Genomic DNA, 19415 nt, shown 5'->3' with positions numbered 1-19415 from the left:
GGGAGGAAACAAGTGGAGAATTCCTCCTGGCCCCCATTTCCCAATGACAGCCCTCAGTGCAAGCAGTTGGGCCAACACTGTGCAATGTCTTTCTTGACTCCCTGTCTAATAGGATGGAGCCTTTCCAGGTCCCTGGTGGCTGACAGCAGAAAAGGAAAAGCCTTGGAATGATCTCACCTGGTTAACCCTGCCTTGAGCAGGGCAGAGAGACAAGAGGATGTTCAGGGGGCTCTTAAAACCTGAGTTCTTCCAGGATTCAAGGAATCTTTTCCTGGAGAGAAAGAATAGACAGAGGGAGAAGGAAGAGCAGAAAGGCAGTTTCTTTGGGTTTACTGAATCGGTTTCATTATTTATTATTATTATTATTTATTTTATTTAATTACTTTTCATAATTTTAGTTACATTCTATTATAGTATTATGACATTATAAAAATAAGTGAGGTTTAGAGTTTGGGTGAGGACCAGGGTTTTAGATCAGGAATAGGGTTCAGAGTCAGGGTTTAGGATTTGATTTAGGCCACAGCATCACAGCAGAGGGAGGACAAGGACATGAGGAGTTTGGGAGATGCCAGTGCCCCATCATTGCCCCATAGAGCCTCATTATTGCCCTATTGTTGCCCCATAGAACCCCACTGTTGCCCCATAGAGAGGCATTATTACCCCACTGTTGCCCCATAGAGCTTCATTATTATCCCATAGAGCCTCATTTTTGTCTCATGATTGCCCCATAACTGCCCCATAGAGCCCCATTATTTCCCGATAGAGCCCCATTATTGCTTCATTGTTGCCCAATAGAGCCCATTGGGCTATTCTATTCTTTTCCTCCTTCTTAACAGACATCCTCAAATGAGTTCAGATTGTTTTATAAAGAATGCACAAAAGCTTCGATTATTTCTTCATTGCCTTACATTTTGGTGTTCAGGTTTTGTTGTTCTGTTTTGTTGGGGTTTTTTTGATTTGCTTTCTTTTTTCCCCATTCTTGTGCAGTATTATCCTAGAGTTGTATGAAAACTTCATGGGGATCCTACTGCCCTGATAGTGGAGTATCCCAGACACACTGGGGAAACCCAAATGTGGTTTTACACAGGGTTCTCACACCCTTCAAACGTTCACGTACCACACACTTGCACCAAGCACTAGCACTCTCACTACAAATTACTAGTCCAAGTCCAACTCAGCCAGGCGCTCATGCTACTTCTGCTGCAGTCCTGCTCTTGTCTATTGATGCAGATGTGCCTGGACCAGTCCTGCAAGAGACACTGATTAAAGGTGTGTGGGACAGTGGGAGGGTTTCAAAGACATGCTGGAGGGGCTGGGATTCTGCCCTTATTTCTGCTGTGCTGCAATACCCCTTCTCCTTCACAGACAGCTCTAAGATACCCTAAAGAAAAGTCCTAGATCAGGGCTGGGCTGAAGCTTCCAGTGAAAGTCCACTACCTCATCACACCACAGTGTACATATAAATATATATAGGCACATGTGTAAATAAAAGACCTATTAATACTTGAAAGACTGGTTGATCTAGTAGTTATGGGGAAGAGAATTTTCATAAGATGCCCTGTGGGTCCCACCAACCAGGGTCCCAAACGCCAGTGACAGGGTGACAAGAGGCAGCAAAGATGCCATCCCAGGGGAATCAGTCTCCTGAGACAGGGGAGGGAAAAACAACCCAAAAGTCAAACAACCTGAAGCAAGCACTAGTGCTGCCCCCCTCAGCTGCAGACACACTGCCTTCCTGCAGTGCCATTTCTCTGATGAGACAGAGTTTTGTCTAAACAAGATTTTGTAGAATCATGGAATCATTTAGGTTGGAAACGACCCTTAAGAACATCGAGTCCACCATGAACCCAACACTGGCAAGTCAACACATTAACCATGTCCTTTAGAACATGTCTTTTATATAACTCCACGTATGGTGACACAACCACTTCTGAGGGCAGCCTGTTTCTTGTCCCATCATCAGACAGGACAGGCAGGACAGGACAGGCTGGGATCTCCTTTACCCCTCCTCAAGGAAGGGATTCAGCCTGGTCAGTTGAGCCATCTCATCCTAGGATTGTAGGCCTGGGGCTGGAAGGGGACTCAGCTCCTTCCCATGAACACCACAAACTCACAGGAGGTCTCACTTCCTCAGAAGGGGAAAATGTACCATTATACAGATGATGTCTTAATCAGAAGATGCTGCCCCAAGAACTGCAGCAATCACAGTGTGGCAAGCACTCCATGGTGCAGAAGTTGAAGTTCCACCTACACAATGTCAGAAACCAAGCAACCAATACCTAATCATGAATTAAAACCATACCAGTCACTGGGGCCTGTACACCCCCACCACTCTCTCACAGTAGAATGGAGTTTTGCTGAGCATGGCTCTTCCTGTGACCTATTCAAACTGGTCCTGATGGTACAAAAAGAACTTTAATGTTCAGGTTGCCTCTTTCAAAGACACTGAACCCCACGGAGCGACCCCTCCATCCCAGTGCTCCTGAGGGCCCCCAACACCCAACGGATGGGGTGGGGCAAGAAAATTCGTGTGCTCTGGCTCAGCTCCAGCATCAGGGCAGGAGCCCAGGAGCCTCGGGGACCTGCCCCTGGGCTGTAGCCTTGGGCACAGAGAGTCCGTGGGGAGAGGGGAGAGGAGGGACGTGGGGGGCACAGCTCCAAAGGCAGCAGCGCTGCTGTCACAGAACACACCACACAAACTCTTATGGACATCAATAAAGCAGAGTCCAGCACAGAAACCTTCTTGTGTGCCCCGTGGGGACAGGGATGCCCAAGCCCTCACAGGGTGCCCACAGAAGCTGTGGCTGCCCCATCCCTGGCAGTGTTCAAGGCCAGGTTGGACACAGGGGCTTGGAGCAGCTGCTCCAGTGGAAGGTGTCCCTGCCCATGGCAGGTGCTGCAACTGGATGAGCTGTAAGGTCCCTTCCAGCCCAACCCAGTCTGGCATTCCAGGATTCAGGAATCAGTACCATGCTGAGGAGAGGATGACCTCAAAAGGAGGATGGAAAGGGGACTTTCCCAGAGCATTTCCCAGTTTGGAATATAGGAAACATTGGACCGAGGCCATGCAGCCAAAGGGAGGCAGAGCAGCTCTGCTGGGCTGCAGCTAAGGGCTGTCCTAGGCAGAAGTGGGAAGGAAGCAGAGAACAACACAACGTCCTTGGATTGGGGTTACCCAGCTTTGCAGTGACAGGAACTGTCACAATAGTTCCAATTGGAGAAAAGATTTAATTTCATTTCTTTCATTTAATATTGTTTCGTACAAGTAAAATATTCCTCACATTGAGGGTAGTGAGACAGTGACAGACTTTTTCTGAGAGGAGCAGTGCCTGCGCAATTGCTGGCAGTGCTCAAACGCAGGTTGCACAGAGGGCCATGGGATCAAGCTGCTCCAGTGGAAGGTGTCCCTGCCCATGGCAGGGGTTGGATCTGGATGAGCTTTAAGGTCCCTTCCAGCCCAACCCAGTCTGGGATTCCAGGATTCTCTGCTGTGCCAATGTGGGTCACTCTGCACTTGTCATAGGTGGCCGTGACGCCTGTTCCATTGCCCAGGCTGAGCTGTGACCCCTCGCATGCTGCACCTCTGCACCAAAGGCACTGAGGAAGAGCAGCCCCTGAGGGACCTCCCCGAGCCAGCTGGGCAGAGCCTGGTGCCCCCCCCTTGCAGTGACTCCCGCAGCACCCCTGGGTGCCCAGTGGCCATGGGCACGATGCTGCCGCCATCACAAAGCCCTGGCGGTCGCTGTGGATTTGCCCATTCTGACAAATGGGGCCCCCACGCTGAGCTGAGCGGGGCCTATGGAAGGAGCCAGAGCCCTGCAGGAACCAGTGCACAGGAGACCCCTCCTCTGAGGGTCGGGAGCTGCATCTGCCGTGGCTGCCCTGCACATCCAGGGCCGTGTGCTTTGACTTTGCCATCCTGTTTGAGTGTGGCTGCAAAGACATTGTGGGTGCTGCTGTGAAGGGAGGAGAAGCTGTCAGGAGATGTGCTGGTGCCATGGCAGCTGTAGGAGCAGGGCATGGGTGAGGAGGAGCTCAGCCCTGGGCTTGTTGATGTGCTTGGAGCTCAGCTCTGCCTGCAGAGGTGCTGGGGGCAAAGCAGGAGCCTTGTGTGTGCAGGAGCTGCTGGGGTCAGAGGTGCTCAGAAGGTGTCAGGGCAGGAGCAGCCCTGGGCAGTGCAGCTGCTGGTGCTGTCACTGGGAGCTCAGCACAAGGGGACCTGCCTGGCTCCAGCAAGGCTCACGGAAGCTCACCGGGCATTGGGGAAGGTGGCAGGGCCCTGGCAGGTTCCAGTGATCCCTGTGCCGGCATTCCAGAACACACAGACATTTCTGAACTGAAAAGTGATAAAATAAATACCTTCAAATAGCTTTTATCAGATTATCTTTGTAATCTCCCTGCTCTTGGAATCCTCCAATTGTGCTTTGTGATCTGAAAGACTTAACTAAACCCAAAGGTTTTAATGAGCCCCACGGAGTATTTGAGCTGAGTGCGTGAGCCTCAAGCACTGAGAGGAAACTGAAGAAAGCTCTCAAGAAGTGCAAGTCAGAAACAAAGCTCCATGTCCTTTCAGCATTAATGGGCCCCACTGAGGGCTGTTCCTCACAAAGCCCCCCCAGGGACTCATTAAAGCAAGTACCTGTAGGCTGTGATTACAGCAGACAAAGGCAAAGTGCAGGTGTCTGATGGTGAGAACACCCTTGGTGTGTTTGATGAGGCAGAAAGGCCAAGCCCTGAGCACAGCCCTTGGAGAAGCAGAGCCTGAAACCCTGAGAATGAAAGTTCTCCTCCCAGGCCTTGATGAAAGAGGCAAGTGCCATAGGGCAGGGGACAGAGACCTTTTGTTCTCTGGGGCCTTTCAGCCTTGCCAGAATCCTCCCTCATCTCTGCTGCAGGCTGTCCTGCACTGGCCCATGCCTGCACCTCTTTCCCTTCAGGCTGCTGACACCCATCTTGCTTTCCCAGCCAGCTCTCCCCTGGCATTTCTGTCCCTTCAGTCCCATCTCTGCACCCATGGCTGTCTGTGCCTTGAAACACAAAGCCATGGGCTGAGCCAGACTCCCTCTGGGTCACCTCTTGCACCACAAGTCCACCTTTTGACACACATTTCTCTTTCCTAACTTGGAGTCTGAACCTTCCAGGCTGCACTCTGTAAAGGTTTCCTTCTCTTCCTGCTAGCAAGAAAACCTCCATCATCTCTGAAGCCACATTTCCAGTAGTTGCAGGCTGCTACTATAGTGTAAATTCATCAGGTGGAGTGAATATCCCTCATCAAGCTGATCTAAAGGAGGCTTCTAGAGGAATGGGGGATGCCATCAGGATAGAGAACTGAGCACCATGGCAGAGGAGTGGGAAAAGCCAATTGTCTGAATTGAGAACTTCCTGGCAAGAGCCAACAGGAAAGGTGTTGTCCTTGGGTGCAAGGTATCCCATGCTGTGGGGACAGGGCACCTCATCTGGGACAGCTTCCTGCCTGTAGCCCCCTCTCTGCTGCGCACACCCCACTCTCTGCCCGCACTCACCAGTGTCTCACAGGAGCTTTGCACTTCTCCTGCAGCAGACACCTGACTGCAGGAGGTTCCTGCATTGTCCAGGCTCAGGGACGGATCCTGCATTCCAAGCAAGTTTGGGCAGTGCAGAATGCAAACGAGGGTCTGGGACATCTGAGGTGGTTGAGGACTGAGAGCAGGGCTATGGAAGAAGCCGGACGGGTTGTGGGGAATTCACAGGCACTGCCCAATGCCCAGAAAACCATAGCTCTGTGAGCAAAGGAACACAGTTATCACCAACACAGCCCAAACACTGCACTGACCCTAGGCAGAGCCCTGAGTGCTGCAGGAGGGAAAGGATATCCTTTAGCAGGTCCTGGGGGTCAGGCTTTGACCACTCTGAAGGTAAAAAACACAAGGGCCTACATGGAGAGTGGGGTCTCCAGCGCCCTCAGAAACGGGGTTTTCCTTGAGCCTTCAGTTTCTTTGTTTGTTCTCTCAGTACATGCAGGTCTGGAACTTGGCACCACAGGGCTCATTCACATGCAAAATGCTCATCCAGTTCTAACCCCTGCCACGGGCATGACCCCTTCCACTGGAGCAGCTGCTCCAAGCCCCTGTGTCCAACCTGGCCTTGAACACTGCCAGGGATGGGGCAGCCACAGCTCCTCTGGGCACGCGGTGCCAGCGCCTCAGCACCCTCCCAGGGAAGAGCTTCTGCCTAAGAGCTCATCTCAATCTCCCCTCTGTCAGTTTAAAGCCCTCCCTTCTTGTCCTGTCACTACACACTCTTTAAAAGAATCCAACTCCAGCTTTCTTGTAGGCATGACATCCAGTCCTGGGAGGAAAACTCATTGTCTGAATCAGCACATGAATAATTATTTACACCATCTTCAAACCATTGTGAAACCACTGTTGAAATAAGATTAATTTCATGGCTTAATCAGCATTAGATTCCCATTTGATTTTCATTCAGTCCCTGATTAATTAATATTGGTCATTAATAAGGCCCTTTCAGTTCTCCCCACAAGGATGACTTCTCTAAACCATTCCCTGTGAAGCACCATGAGTCACAGCTCCAAGTCCATTTCCCTTCAGGTGTGCAGCAGCAGATCCAGGCAGTGCCCCCGCTGCCCACTGAGGCCATGGCAGATGGAGGAAGCCCAGCACATCCAGGCTGGGTACAGAGAGAGCTTCAGAGAAGGTTCCCGAGAGCAGGACAGCTCCTGGCACAGGGACTACCCCAGCTCCAGCTCCAGCCTCCACCGCATGCCCTGTGCCTCCTGCCTTTGGCAGTGGGGTCACAGCAGGGCCCTTTGTGACCCGGTCTGTGACACTGCCAGCGTGGGCACGGCCCTTGTGCTGCCCTTCCCTCCCCATGCCCACATCCCTCCATCCCGCAGGGGGGCACAGAGACCCCGCAGCCACCTCAGGGGGAAACTGCGGGGAGTCACCTGTGAGGCCCAGATCCCTGCTCGGGTCTGTGGGTGCTGAGCAATTGTATTCTCTCCCCTTGGTATTTCCCTTATCATTATTGGTGGCAGCAGTAGTGGCTTTGTGTTATACCTTAGTTACTGGACTGGAGCCAGTGGGAGGGGGAAGAAGGAAGAGAGTCAGTTTCTGGGGAGAAAGGTAAAGGCAAGAGAGACAGAGCTAAGCGGCAGATAAAACACATCCCTCAACGGGTTTTAGAAGCCCACTCAAAGGAAAGATCTAGTCTCTGATGCAATCTGGATTGACATGCCCACTCCATGTGGCAGGGCAAGCTCATGGCTGAAGCTGAGCTGGTATCAGGATTGGTTCAGCTTTCAATAGCTGAGCTAGTGGAGAGGCAAAGACATGTTCCTTGGCCTCCCTCTGCTCAGCTTTGGGCCAAGGCAGGGGAGCAGGCCTGCTGTCCTGTGCCTGGTCACTCGCTAAGGTGGTTGTGTGTTCTTGGAAGCCCCAACAGAAAGCAGGGATGCTTAAAGCTGGTAGTTGCAAAGCAGGGGAGGAGCAGTGGGCAGGCTGCCTTACCTTTCCCAGGTGGTAGTCTGCTGTCCCTGGCTTTGCTGTTTTGTCTCCTCCAAGGCTGTTTTTAGTTCCATTGTGTGCATGGGAGCCCCCATTTGTAGATGTCCAGTTCCACCTTGGGGAATGCAGAAGGACCTGGTGTCTGTAAGAGAGGCAGGGAGGTTGCTGGGTACACAAGTGTTCTGCTGACAGAATGCTTATTTCTGTTCAAGGTGGTTTGAATCCTACTGACCCTTAACGCTCTCACAATGTAATTAAAGAGACCCAAGCTGGATCAAGCTATTTTTAAAGAAGTCATCTGTTAGAAACATGCATGCCAGGAGGTAAACTGCTCTTCCGTTAGATTTATTCTCAGTTACCTTTATGCAGGTGTTGGTTTGGGGATGCACCTGTGGAGCTATTGGTGACTCCCATCCAGTGCAAGTGGGTTCATTCACTGGCAGCAGATGTCTACATTCAAGACATGGTGCCATGTGAAGAACAAGACACATCACTTCATGTCATTAAGGCTATCAAGAGGTTTTCAGGATTTTCCTGGTTAGAGTCTGCAGCAGCAAAGTCACTAGAAACAGAGCAACTGATAACCACAGCTGCTGGTACTGATCCTTACAGATCAAAGGCTATTGAGAAAACATGAAGACAACTGCAAAGAGTGACTTTACTGACAACTGAAACTAGGCCAGAATGGTACTAAGTGAATTTTCAGTAAATTTAAAAAAACAGAGAGAAAATAGTTAGAGGCATGACTGTAAAAACTTGGTGCTCTTACATATATGCCCACTCCTGCCACTGTTCATGGCCTGAGGCATGATTCTACAGCTATGACACAAGCAGTAGTTACTGACTAACTGCACTAGTTGGCTCTGGAACAAGATGCATGCACACTTACTGAAGATGCAGTGGTTGTTGCAGCATCCGGAGGAACCTGAATTTGGTCATGTTTCCTGACACTGGCAAACAAAACACAATTTACTTTTCCAGTCTTATCCTTATGTGCCATATGTGGCACTTGAAGGAATCTATGGTTCATTTTGCCCATCATTTAACAATTCCATCCGGTGCTAAAGGTATTGAACAAAATCCCAGAATGCCAGAATCCCAGACTGGTTTGGGTTGGAAAGGACCTTAAACCTCATCTAGCTCCAAACCCTGCCACGAGCAGGGACACCTTCCACTGGAGCAGCTGCTCCAAGCCCCTGTGTCCAACCTGGCCTTGAGCACTGCCAGGGATGGGGCAGCCACAGCTCCTCTGGGCACCCTGTGCCAGTGCCTCAGCACCCTCCCAGGGAAGAGCTTCTGCCTAAGAGCTCATCTCAGTCTCCCCTCTGGCAGCTAAAAGCCATTCCCCTTGGCCTGTCCCTACAGGCCCTTGTGCAAAGCCCCTCTCCAGGTTTCTTGTAGCCCCTTTAGGCTTTGGGAGCTGCTCTCAGGTCTCCCCTTAAGGAGCTTTCTCTTCTCCAGGCTGCCCCAGCCCAGCTCTCTCAGCCTCAGATGTTCATCTCCTGGGCTGGGGGTGAAGGCCAAGGATCCACAGAGGATGTGGAGGAGCAATTCATAAAATACACTATACTTTCACACACTTGGTTTTGCAGTCAAATCAAAATGCAACGGCTTATGAACTTGATCTTAAACACAATCAAGACTGCTCCCATGTGTGAAATAACTGATATGTCAGTAATATTGTCTGAATGCATAGAATTAAGTGCAAGTAGAGCTGGTGTATTTAAACATACTGGTTAACTTTCTAAGTTCCTTCATGAAATGCACCCTCATGAAAACCATCCTGAAATGCAAACCAAAGCCTTGAGGCTCAAAGTTTCCCATGAACACGTCAGAGAAGTTTTTCCCCGGATTCAAAGCTCTTCTTCAGACCTGATGTCATTTCTACAATAGTATTTGTGCCTCCTTCCTGCTGATCCTTCCCTGCAAGAGGGATTCCAAGTGGGCTCCAGCCCTGCCTGCACTTCCCCTGCTGGGTCAGGCCCCGCTTCCCGTGCCCTCCTGGCACAGCCCAGCCCACCTCACCCCACTGCAGCCCTGCTGTGCCCCCTGCCCACCCCGCTCCATCCCATCCCACAGCCCTGACCCCCCCACTGCATCCCTGCTCCCGACCCCTTGCCCCGCCGCTCCATCCCAACCCACAGCCCTGCCCTTCCCACTCAATCCCTGCAACAGCCCCGCTCACCCGGCTCCTGCCCTGCTTCATCCAGCTCTATCCTGGTTCTATCCCTGCTCCATTCCACTTCGATCCCACCTCCATTCCGCTCAATCCTGTTTCGATCCTGTTATAAGTGAGTCTCAATAAGGGGCAGAGACTGGCTATTTGAAATTAATTAATTTATTAATCAAGCAATAGTAAGCAAAGCAGCGCTGGGCGGCCGGGGAGCCTCTGCTCCACCAAAGGCGGGTGCTCCCCTTCTTTGAGGTTGTGGTTCTTATAGTCCTTTACTTACGATATACGAGTCCTTTCGTGGTGTACTCCGCGTCTGCGCCAGTCTGTTGTTAGGGGGTCTTTTTCTGCCTCCCAGTGGTCGCTGGGATGAAGGCCCCAAGTCTTTTTCTTGTAATTGTCTTGTGACAAATAGTTATTCATCATGTCTTGCAAAAATACAGAGCTTGCACAAGTATTCTTTACATTACCGGAGGTCTGTGGCTAATACAAGGACTATTCCTTATCTGTTTAATGTCGACATCCCTTTTTTTTTTTTTTTTTTTTTACTAGTATAAGCATGATTTGATTAACAAGCATTATCTCTTTTATTACAGATCCAGGCTCCATTCCTCTCCACCACCCTCCCCCCCCCCCCCCCCCCCCCCCCCCGAGCCTACCACAGACACCTCCGCAAGGACCCAGACACAGGATGTTCTGCACAAATGTCTGCACCTGATCCTGGGGCTGGCTCAGTGCTGAGAGCTCTTCTGCAGCCAAATGCAGATCGTATTTTACAGTCCTACAGTCACAGCCTGGTTTGGGGTGGAAGGGACCTTAAAGCTCACCCAGTCCCAACCCCTGGGTGCCCAGAGGCCATGGGCACGATGCTGCCGCCATCACAAAGCCATGGCGGTCGCTGTGGATTTGCCCATTCTGACAAATGGGGCCCCCACGTTGAGCTGAGTGGGGGCTATTGAAGGAGCCAGAGCCCTGCAGGAACCAGTGCACAGGAGACCCCTGCGTTGGGAGCTGCATCTGCCGTGGCTGCCCTGCACATCCAGGGCCATGTGCTTTGACTTTGCCATCCTGTTTGAGTGTGGCTGCAAAGACATTGTGGGTGCTGCTGTGAAGGGAGGAGAAGCTGTCAGGAGATGTGCTGGTGCCATGGCAGCTGTAGGAGCAGGGCATGGGTGAGGAGGAGCTCAGCCCTGGGCTTGTTGATGTGCTTGGAGCTCAGCTCTGCCTGCAGAGGTGCTGGGGGCAAAGCAGGAGCCTTGTGTGTGCAGGAGCTGCTGGGGTCAGAGGTGCTCAGAGGGTGTCAGGACAGGAGAACTTCTCCCTCCCTCCCAGAGCCTGGGAAGTGCAAGGGTCACCACAGATCCCAGGAACACCCCCTTAGTTTCATCCCTCCCTGGGCAGAGGGATGAGCTTATCGCCAGCATCCTCACAGGTCAGATTTAGGGGGAACCCCCCAGCTGCAGCCTCAAAACCTGGCAGGGTCCCCCAATATCTGTGGTTCCCCCCTCCCCAGTTATCTGTGGGGTGGTCTCTGGTGGCTGTAGCCCCTGTTTGAGGGCTCCATTGTGTTATGAAAATTTCATCTTAGCCACAGTCTAATCCAATTAATGTTATTTACAATTGATTAATATCAGAGGCAATAAGCAAGCAGCGCTGAGTGCGCCGGTGAGTCTCTGCTCCACCAAGGACGCACACCGGGATCTTTGGAGTACAGTCTCTTATACTTCTCAGCCTTGGGTTTTAGCCAATCCTGTCGTATTCTTTACCCGAATGTCGACGTGGCCCTTTCCTTTGTTCTGTGCTTGTTTGCTGGGGTCTTTCTCCGGTGAAGATGTTGCTGAACTTTATTGGTAACAGATTAAAGGAAAAACACAAGCTTAACCATAGTCTTAACATTTTGTTCTATACCTTGTATGGTTATTTGCCTGGTAGCCAGGTTTGCAGCATCCTGTAACAAGATGTATCTCTTGGTTCTCTAACCTCCTTAAGCCGTCAAACAGTTAAACAGAAGCACCCTTTGAAAAGCAAAGCGATTGATTAGGAGAGATTATCCCCTTTGTTTCTCCTTCCCTTTCATCATTGTATTGACAGGAGAACTTATGGTAATCACGGTCACAAAGGAGGGCTGGTTTCACACAAAGTGCAATGGGAACAAGGTCTCCTAAGTTCCTGACACCAATCATTCCTGTATATTTGACAATTGGTCCCCCAAATTACTCTGCCCCCTGCAGAGCTTGGGCACATTCCCATGAACCTGCAAATCCCTCAAAACCTCCAGTTCCCTTCTGAACCCCAAATCCCCCCCTTTTACTGCCATGGGCCAACAGGGGCACTGAAGAGTCAGGGTACCCTGGCACAAATGTAACCCCTAGTTTTGGGACATTGGATGTTCCCCAAATCCCTGCACCACCCCGGGGAGCTTTGGGGATCCCCCAATGCCTGAATCCCCTCTGAGCCCCCAAACTCTTCCTCTCAGCCCATCTCCACCCTGGGGGAATGTTGCTCACCCAAGAGCAACTCAGGTGCCCTGGGAACCAGGTACCTCCCATTTTTGGCACATGGGAGCTCCCCCAATATAATGTGCCTCCTACAGCGAGATTTGGGGAACCCCCCCAAGCTTCCAAATGTTCCTTGAACTCCAAATCCCCCTGAACCCTCAAATTCCTCCCATTTATGGCAATGTGGGTCCCTAGGGCATCCAATGAGATTCGGCTGCCCTGCAACTTACGGAACCCCCCATTTTCGGGATATGCCAAGTCCCTCAAATAACTGAGCAACCTGGACGAGTTTTGGGGACCAGCCTGAATCCCCCAAATCCCCCCAGGACCCACCAAAATTTCCGCAAACCCAAAGCCTGGAGCTCCAAAGCCGCCCGAGCTCAGCACAGTGGCACAGACCCAGTAGAAAAGGGATATCCTGAAAAGTGAGGTCTCCCCAGCACCCACCCTCGGGGTCCCCCAAGCTGCTGTGTAGGCCCGAATTTATTGGGGGACCCCAACATTGCTTTGGGTTCAGTAGTGAATTCAGGTTGCCAGAGGGGGTTGATCCCTCAAAAGAGGCACCGCAACAAAGGGGCACCCCAGACCCATCCTGCCAGGCCTTGGAGGCACCCAAAGCAATCGTGGTGCTCCCCAAAATCCTGGGATAACCCCAAATCTCTCTGAAGCACTGCAAGAGCAGGGAGGACCCCCAAATGGGGGTCTGGGGCAGCCTAAAAGTGACCCACACCCCCCCACCACCCCGAGCACTCCCAAATGAATGCAGGGACCCAAAATCCTGGAGGGGACCCACCAAACACCCCTTGAGAGACTGCAACACCCTCCCCATATCAGGGAACTGGGGGGAATCTCCATAGTTGGGGGGTGCCTAATTTGGAGTGTTCCTCCCAAAAGACCACCAAGAAGGAGGTCAGGTGGAGGATGAGTAAGAGCACCTGCAGTAGGGACTGGGAGCACTGGGATATAGAAACCCCAGCAGTATTTGGGGCCATAGTGGCCATATCGGTCTGTACTGGTGCAAACTGGTCTGTACTGCTCCATACTGGGATGTGTAAGTGTGCAGATGACACCAGCTTGGGTGGGAGCACTGATCTGCTGGAGGGTAGGAAGCTCTGCAGAGGGATCTGGACAGGCTGGATCCATGGGCTGGGGCCAATGGGATGAGCACTGGGATTAAGGCCAGCATCGTGGGCTGGATCAGCACCAGTGCGGCAGCAGGGCCAGGGCAGGGATTGTGCCCCTGCACTGGGCACTGGGGAGGCTGCACCTTGAATCCTGTGTTCAGTTCTGGGGCCCTCACTGCAAGAGAGACCTTGAGGTGCTGGAGCGGGGCCAGAGAAGGGCAATGGAGCTGGGGCAGGGCCTGGAGCACAAGAGAGATGGGGAACGGCTGAGGGAGCTGTGGGGTTCAGATGGAGAAGAGAAGGCTCAGGGGGGACCTGATGGCTCCCTCCAAGTGCCTGACAGGAGGATGGAGCCAGGAGGGGCTGGGCTCTGCTCCCAAGGAACAAGGGATGGGACAGGAGGAACCGGCCTCAAGCTGCACCAGGGCAGGTTTAGATGGAGCTGAGGAACAATTCCTTGCCCAGAGGGTGCTGATGCATTGGAACAGGCTGCCCAGGGCAGGGCTGCAGGCACCATGCCATGGGTTAGTGGTGACCTCGGCAGTGCTGGGGTAAGGACTGGACTGGATGAGCTTAAAGGTGTGTTCCAACCTGGTTGATTCCATGATTCTGTGACCCTTTTTGCTGAGGCACTGGTGAACCAGGGGTTTTCTGTTGGTGTTCTCTGGGTGAAGGGAGGTGCTTCTAAACCTGGTGAGGGTTTGAAAGGCTGTTGTAACGCTGGGACTAAAGGCAAGAGTCCGAATTCCTTGGTTCAGGGGTGACTTGAACATTAAAGTTGTTTTTGTTCCATCAGGGCCGATTTCAACAGGTCACAGGAAGAGCCATGCGCTGCAAACCCCCATTCTGCTATGACAGGCTGTTGGGGATGTACAGGCCCCAGTGACCTGTATGGTTTTAATTCCTGTATGAGGTATTTCCTGCTTCCTCATGCTCTGGATTCTATTGCCATGTTTTTCTCTTTCATAACAGTGAGTACAGTGGGAGAGCAATGATAGAGAATCCAGGGCCATATTTCCTCCAGTACCATGGAGGACCCACAGGCTGTTCTAATTCCTTCCCAGAGTGGGACATCTGCCCTTGTTCTGTTTCTCTGAAGGTGTCTGTAGCAATCACTGCACTGCTGCTATCCAAGTACCCCCTGATTTGACTGGTTTCTGCTTGGTTTCTGACATTGCTTAGGTGGAACTTCAACTTCTGCACCATGGAGTGCTTGCCACACTGCTGTTGCTGCAGTTCTTGGGGCAATCTCCTCTGATTAAGACATCATCTATATAATGGTACATTTTCACCTTCTGAGGAAGTGAGACCTCCTGTGGATTTGTGGTGTTCACGGGAAGGAGCTGAGTCCCCTTCCAGCCCCAGGCCAACAATCCCAGGATGAGATGTATCAACTGACCAGGCTGGATCCCTTCCTTGAGGAGGGGTAAAGGAGATCCCAGCCTGTCCTGTCCTGCCTGTCCTGTCTGATGATGGGACAAGAAACAGGCTGCCCACAGAAGTGGTTGTGTCACCATCTGTGGAGGTTCTAAGGGGCATGGTTAATGTGTTGACTTGCAGTGTTCTGTTAATGATGGACTTGATATTCTTAAGGGTCTTTCCCAACCTAAATGGTTCCATGATTCTACAGACTCTTGTTGTTAGACCAAACTGTGTCTCATCAGAGCAATGACAGTGCAGGAAGGCAGTGTGTCTTCTAGCTGAGGGAGGGAGCATCAGTGCTTGCTTCAGGCTGTTTCCCATGGGGTTCCCCTGGAGCCCCAGGGAGGCCTGGAGGGAGCCCAAAGCAGCAGAGGCAGAGCCATCTTGGGCTGGGCCTCTGCTGCTGAGCTGGGACCAAGAGGAGACCTGTGAGCCTCCTTAAAGAGCTTAAAGGCACTTGGCAGTGGAGGATGCTGAGAGCTCCCTGCAGGAGAAACCTTCCCAGCCCTGTGCATGGTAAGGCTGTGGGTGCAGGGCAATGCAGCTGCAGCTGCTGCAGGGATCTCCTCAAGCTGCTGCCTGGGACAGTCCATGGGATGTGTCAGGAGGACTCTCTTGGTTTCTGTGTGTAGATAAGGAGGAGGATGTGGTGCAGAGCAGGGCTTCCCTCTGCACCATGGCAGGGACAGGACAAGGCAGGTCCCTTGTGCCGGGTTGTGCTGGCTGCAGGCTGTGAATGTGGGTGTGCAGCCAGGGATGCCCAGCGCTGTCCTTGCGAGCAGGGTCCCTGCAGCCCAGGGGCTGTGTGCAGGGGCAGGGACTCTGCTGCCTGCCAGGGTCAGCACTCAGCCTGCCTGGGAGCTCCCACGGTGCTGGGAGAGAAACTGGGGTGGGGGGGAAGGAACAACTCCTGGCATGGAAGAAAAAGTGTTCTTGTGCACTGGAGAGGGTGCTGTGTGGGTCAGGGCTGCTCAGAGCTCCACATCACTCTGAGGACATTTGCAGAGCATCTTCTGAAAGACACTGAGGCAGCGTTCACCTTTGAAGGCAAGATTCTGAATTTTGATGTTTTAACTCTTGGTGGGCAGGTTGGGCAGTGGGAGCTGGGAATTCACTTCTGTGCTTTGGAGAAGGCACCGAGAGTCTTGTCAGGACTTGTGTGAGCTGCTCCTGAGCCCCTGCAGAGGCAGAGATGCCCCTGGGCAGAGCCCTGCTGCCGAGAGGGGTGTGCAGGGCAGAGCTGAGCACACAGCCCATGGGATGGGCTCTGGCAGCACTGAGAGGGAGCAGAGCTGGGCACAGAGCAGCAGCTCCTGGCAGGGACAGCTCCAGGCAGCAGAGCCATGGGCAGGGAGTGGGGGGAAAGTGCAGCCCAGGCCTGGGGAGGCTGCGTTCAGGCAGCTCTCTTGGTGTCTGCCTTCCACTGGAGGTGGCTGCTGGACATGCTCTGCTGGGCAAGGAGCTGACTCTCTCTACAAAGTGCAGGGCAGCTGAGAGCCAGACTGATGGACACTGCAGCAACCTTGAGTAGGCACTAACCCACAGACAGTTGAGCCCTTCTGTCTGTCCCATGCTCACTCTTCACAGTTGCCTTCAGAAACTTTCTTTGGAATTTTATCCCTAAAAAAGGTGCTTGTCAGCAGTTACACTGACAAAACAAGCAAACCAATCAACCTCAGAGACAATCATGAGCAATTCACGCTCAGCCTCTCCTATGGAGTCCAATAGTACATCAATGTGTAAATTGCACTTCTGTACCTGACATCCCTCCTGTCCTAACCCGTCACTGCCTGTTTCTCCCATGACAGTGCCCCATGCCCAGAGGCAGCAGATGTCCAACGGCAGCTCCATCACCCACTTCCTCCTCCTGCCATTCGCACACACGCGGGAGCTGCAGCTCTGGCACTTCTGGCTCTTCCTGGGCATCTCCCTGGCTGCGCTCCTGGGCAACGGCCTCATCATCACCAGCACAGCCTGCGACCAGCACCTCCACACCCCCATGTACTTCTTCCTGCTCAACCTCTCCCTGCTGGACCTGGGCTGCATCTCCACCACAGCCCCAAAATCCATGGCCAATTCCCTCTGGGACACCAGGGCCATCTCCTACACAGGATGTGCTGCACAGGTGTTTTTCTTTGTCTTTTTCATTTCAGCAGAGTATTTTGTCCTCACTGTCATGGCCTACGACCGCTATGTGGCCATCTGCAAGCCCCTGCACTACGGGATCCTGCTGGGCAGCAGAGCTTGTGTCCACATGGCAGCAGCTGCCTGGGCCAGTGGCTTTCTCAATGCTCTGGTGAACACAGCCAATACATTTTCACTACCCCTCTGCAGAGGCAATGCTGTGGAGCAGTTCTTCTGTGAAATCCCCCCGATCCTCAAGCTCTCCTGCTCACATTCCTACCTCAGGGAAGTTGGACTTCTTGTGCTAGGTTTCTCTTCAGCTATTGGCTGTTTTGTGTTCATTGTGGTATCCTATGTGCAGATCTTCAAAGCTGTGCTGAGGATCCCCTCTGAGCAGGGACGCCACAAAGCCTTTTCCATGTGCCTCCCTCACCTGGCTGTGCTCTCCATGATTGTCAGCACTGGTACCTTTGCCTACCTGAAGCCCCCCTCCATCTCCTCCCCAACCCTGGATCTGGTGGTATCAGTGCTGTACTCAGTGGTGCCTCCAGCAGTGAACCCCCTCATCTACAGCCTGAGGAACCAGGAGCTCAAGGATGCTGTGAAGAAGTTGGTGACTGGATGTTTTTGAACAGCCATACAGTGCCTGCTTTCCTCTAAAAATGGCTGCCAGTGTAGGTCATGACATGCCATGTCTGTCTTTGCTGCTTTACATTTGTTTTCCTGTTTCAATTTGTGGTGATGTTGTCTTCAGAGAAATGTCAGTTTTCATCTCCTCCTGCTTAAGAAACCACCCTTGTTTTGTGACCCATAGACTTTGTGTCACTCTGGGGCTTTCACTTTATTTAAGGGAAATAAATGATCCTGCAGCAACTTCTTCTCTGTGCTATGTCCTCACATGGCAGGAATGAAGGGGAATGAAAGCAGCTTTGTGGCTGCTCCAGCTCTGGGATGGCTGCTCTGTGCCTGGAGCAGGAAGAGCTCTTGGGGAGCCCAAGGGTCGGAGCTGTTGTGCTGGTGTGAGGAGATGGGATGGCATGGGGGGGGTTGCAGACCTTTCAGGGTGTCCTGGGCAGGAGAGCAGGGGACACAGGGGTCCCTGCAGGGGACTTCCCTGCAATGGCCCAGGCTGGGGCTGCCTGGCTGGGAACAGCCCATTGGAAAGGTCTGGGTGGGCAGGAGCTGGACAGGAGGCAGCTGTGCCCTGGCAGCAAGGGAGGAGAGCAGCATCGTGGGCTGTATGAGCAGGAGCACAGCAGGAGAACAAGGGAAAGGATGCTTGGGAATGCTCCATTCAGGTTTCAGATCCCCAGTTTAGGAATGCTATCAGCAGGCAGGACTGGGTTTAGCAATGGGCCCTCAGGACAGGCAGGGACTGGAGCATGATGTCGTGGTTAAAACCAAGTCTGCACAGCTCATTCACTCACTCCCCCCCCTTGCTCCCCTGACTCCCAGAGAGTTAGGAAGGAGAATCCAAAGAATGTAGCCCCCCGGGCTGAGATAAGCACAGTTTAATAGCTAAGGCATGACACAAATCACTGCTGCTACTACTACTACAAATAATAATGATAAAGCAAACAACAAGCGAAGAGAATACATCTCACCAGCCACCGACCCATAACTCACCCCACCCTGCCTAACCGGACACTGACCGATACCTCCTCCATCCCCCCAGACTTCCCCAGCCCTTCCGGGTCTCTCCCCGTTACATCCTGGATAAGACATGCTATGGTATGGAATACCTCTTTGGCTAGCCTAGGTCAGGTGTCCTGTCTCTCCTTCCTCCCGGCCTCCCCTCCTCCCTGGCAGAGCATGAGCTCAGAAAAGGACTTGGACAGACAAAATATTTCAGCAATAACTCAAAACATACTTGCTATCAGCAACTATTCCAGCCCGAAAGTCAAAATGCAGCACTGCACCAGCTACCAAGAAGGAGAAAAATGACTGCTACTGCTCAGACCAGGACAGGAAAGGATGGGGTATCTGGGCTTACCCAGCCCAGAGAAGGGGAGGCTGATGGGGAGGTGGTGCCTGGTGGGAGGACAAAAGGCAATGGGGTATAGTGACAGAGGTGAGGTTGAGCCAGGACAGAAGGAAACCTTGTTCCCATAGGCTCAGGCAAGTGCTGCATCTGGTCACCCCGAGAGGCTGTGCAGTCTCTGGCCTTGGGGATTTCCAACTCAGACTGAATCAAGCCTTGAACCAAGTGCTCTGATCCTGTCCCTGATGGGTTAGACTGGATGCCTCCTGGGGTCCCTTCCAACCTCTGTTCTCCTATGATCCTACAACGATGGGGTTATGAAGAGCCAAAAAGATGCCTCGAGGGCTGGAGGACATCTTAGCTCTGCCTGCCCCATCCCTGGCAGTGCTAAAAGCCAGGTTGGATGGGAGTCAGGTTTGCTCTAAGGCTGTGTTTTGCCCAGATCTGACGTTCACAAAGGATGTCAGATGAAATCCCAGAATCATTTCATTTGAAAAGACCCTTGGGAACATTGAGTCCAGCCATTGACTGCTGTGCTCTAAGGGCTGGAGCATGTCCCCGATGAAGAGAGGCTGAGAGAGCTGGGGGTGTTCT

General features: G+C 52.5%; 1 protein-coding gene across 1 annotated transcript; it reads left to right on the top strand.

The window, feature by feature from the left end:
• The first annotated feature begins 16547 nt into the window (after positions 1-16547).
• Positions 16548-17471, top strand: LOC117436515 (olfactory receptor 14C36-like). The gene has a single exon (XM_034064857.1). The coding sequence runs from the start codon at positions 16548-16550 to the stop codon at positions 17469-17471; it is 924 nt and encodes a 307-aa protein (XP_033920748.1).
• The last annotated feature ends 1944 nt before the right edge of the window (positions 17472-19415 follow it).

Source organism: Melopsittacus undulatus, chromosome 7 (genome assembly GCF_012275295.1).
Source record: "Melopsittacus undulatus isolate bMelUnd1 chromosome 7, bMelUnd1.mat.Z, whole genome shotgun sequence".
Taxonomy (NCBI): Eukaryota; Metazoa; Chordata; class Aves; order Psittaciformes; family Psittaculidae; genus Melopsittacus; species Melopsittacus undulatus.
Note: the sequence above shows the minus strand (reverse complement) of the source record. Positions and strands in the feature narration are given on the sequence as shown.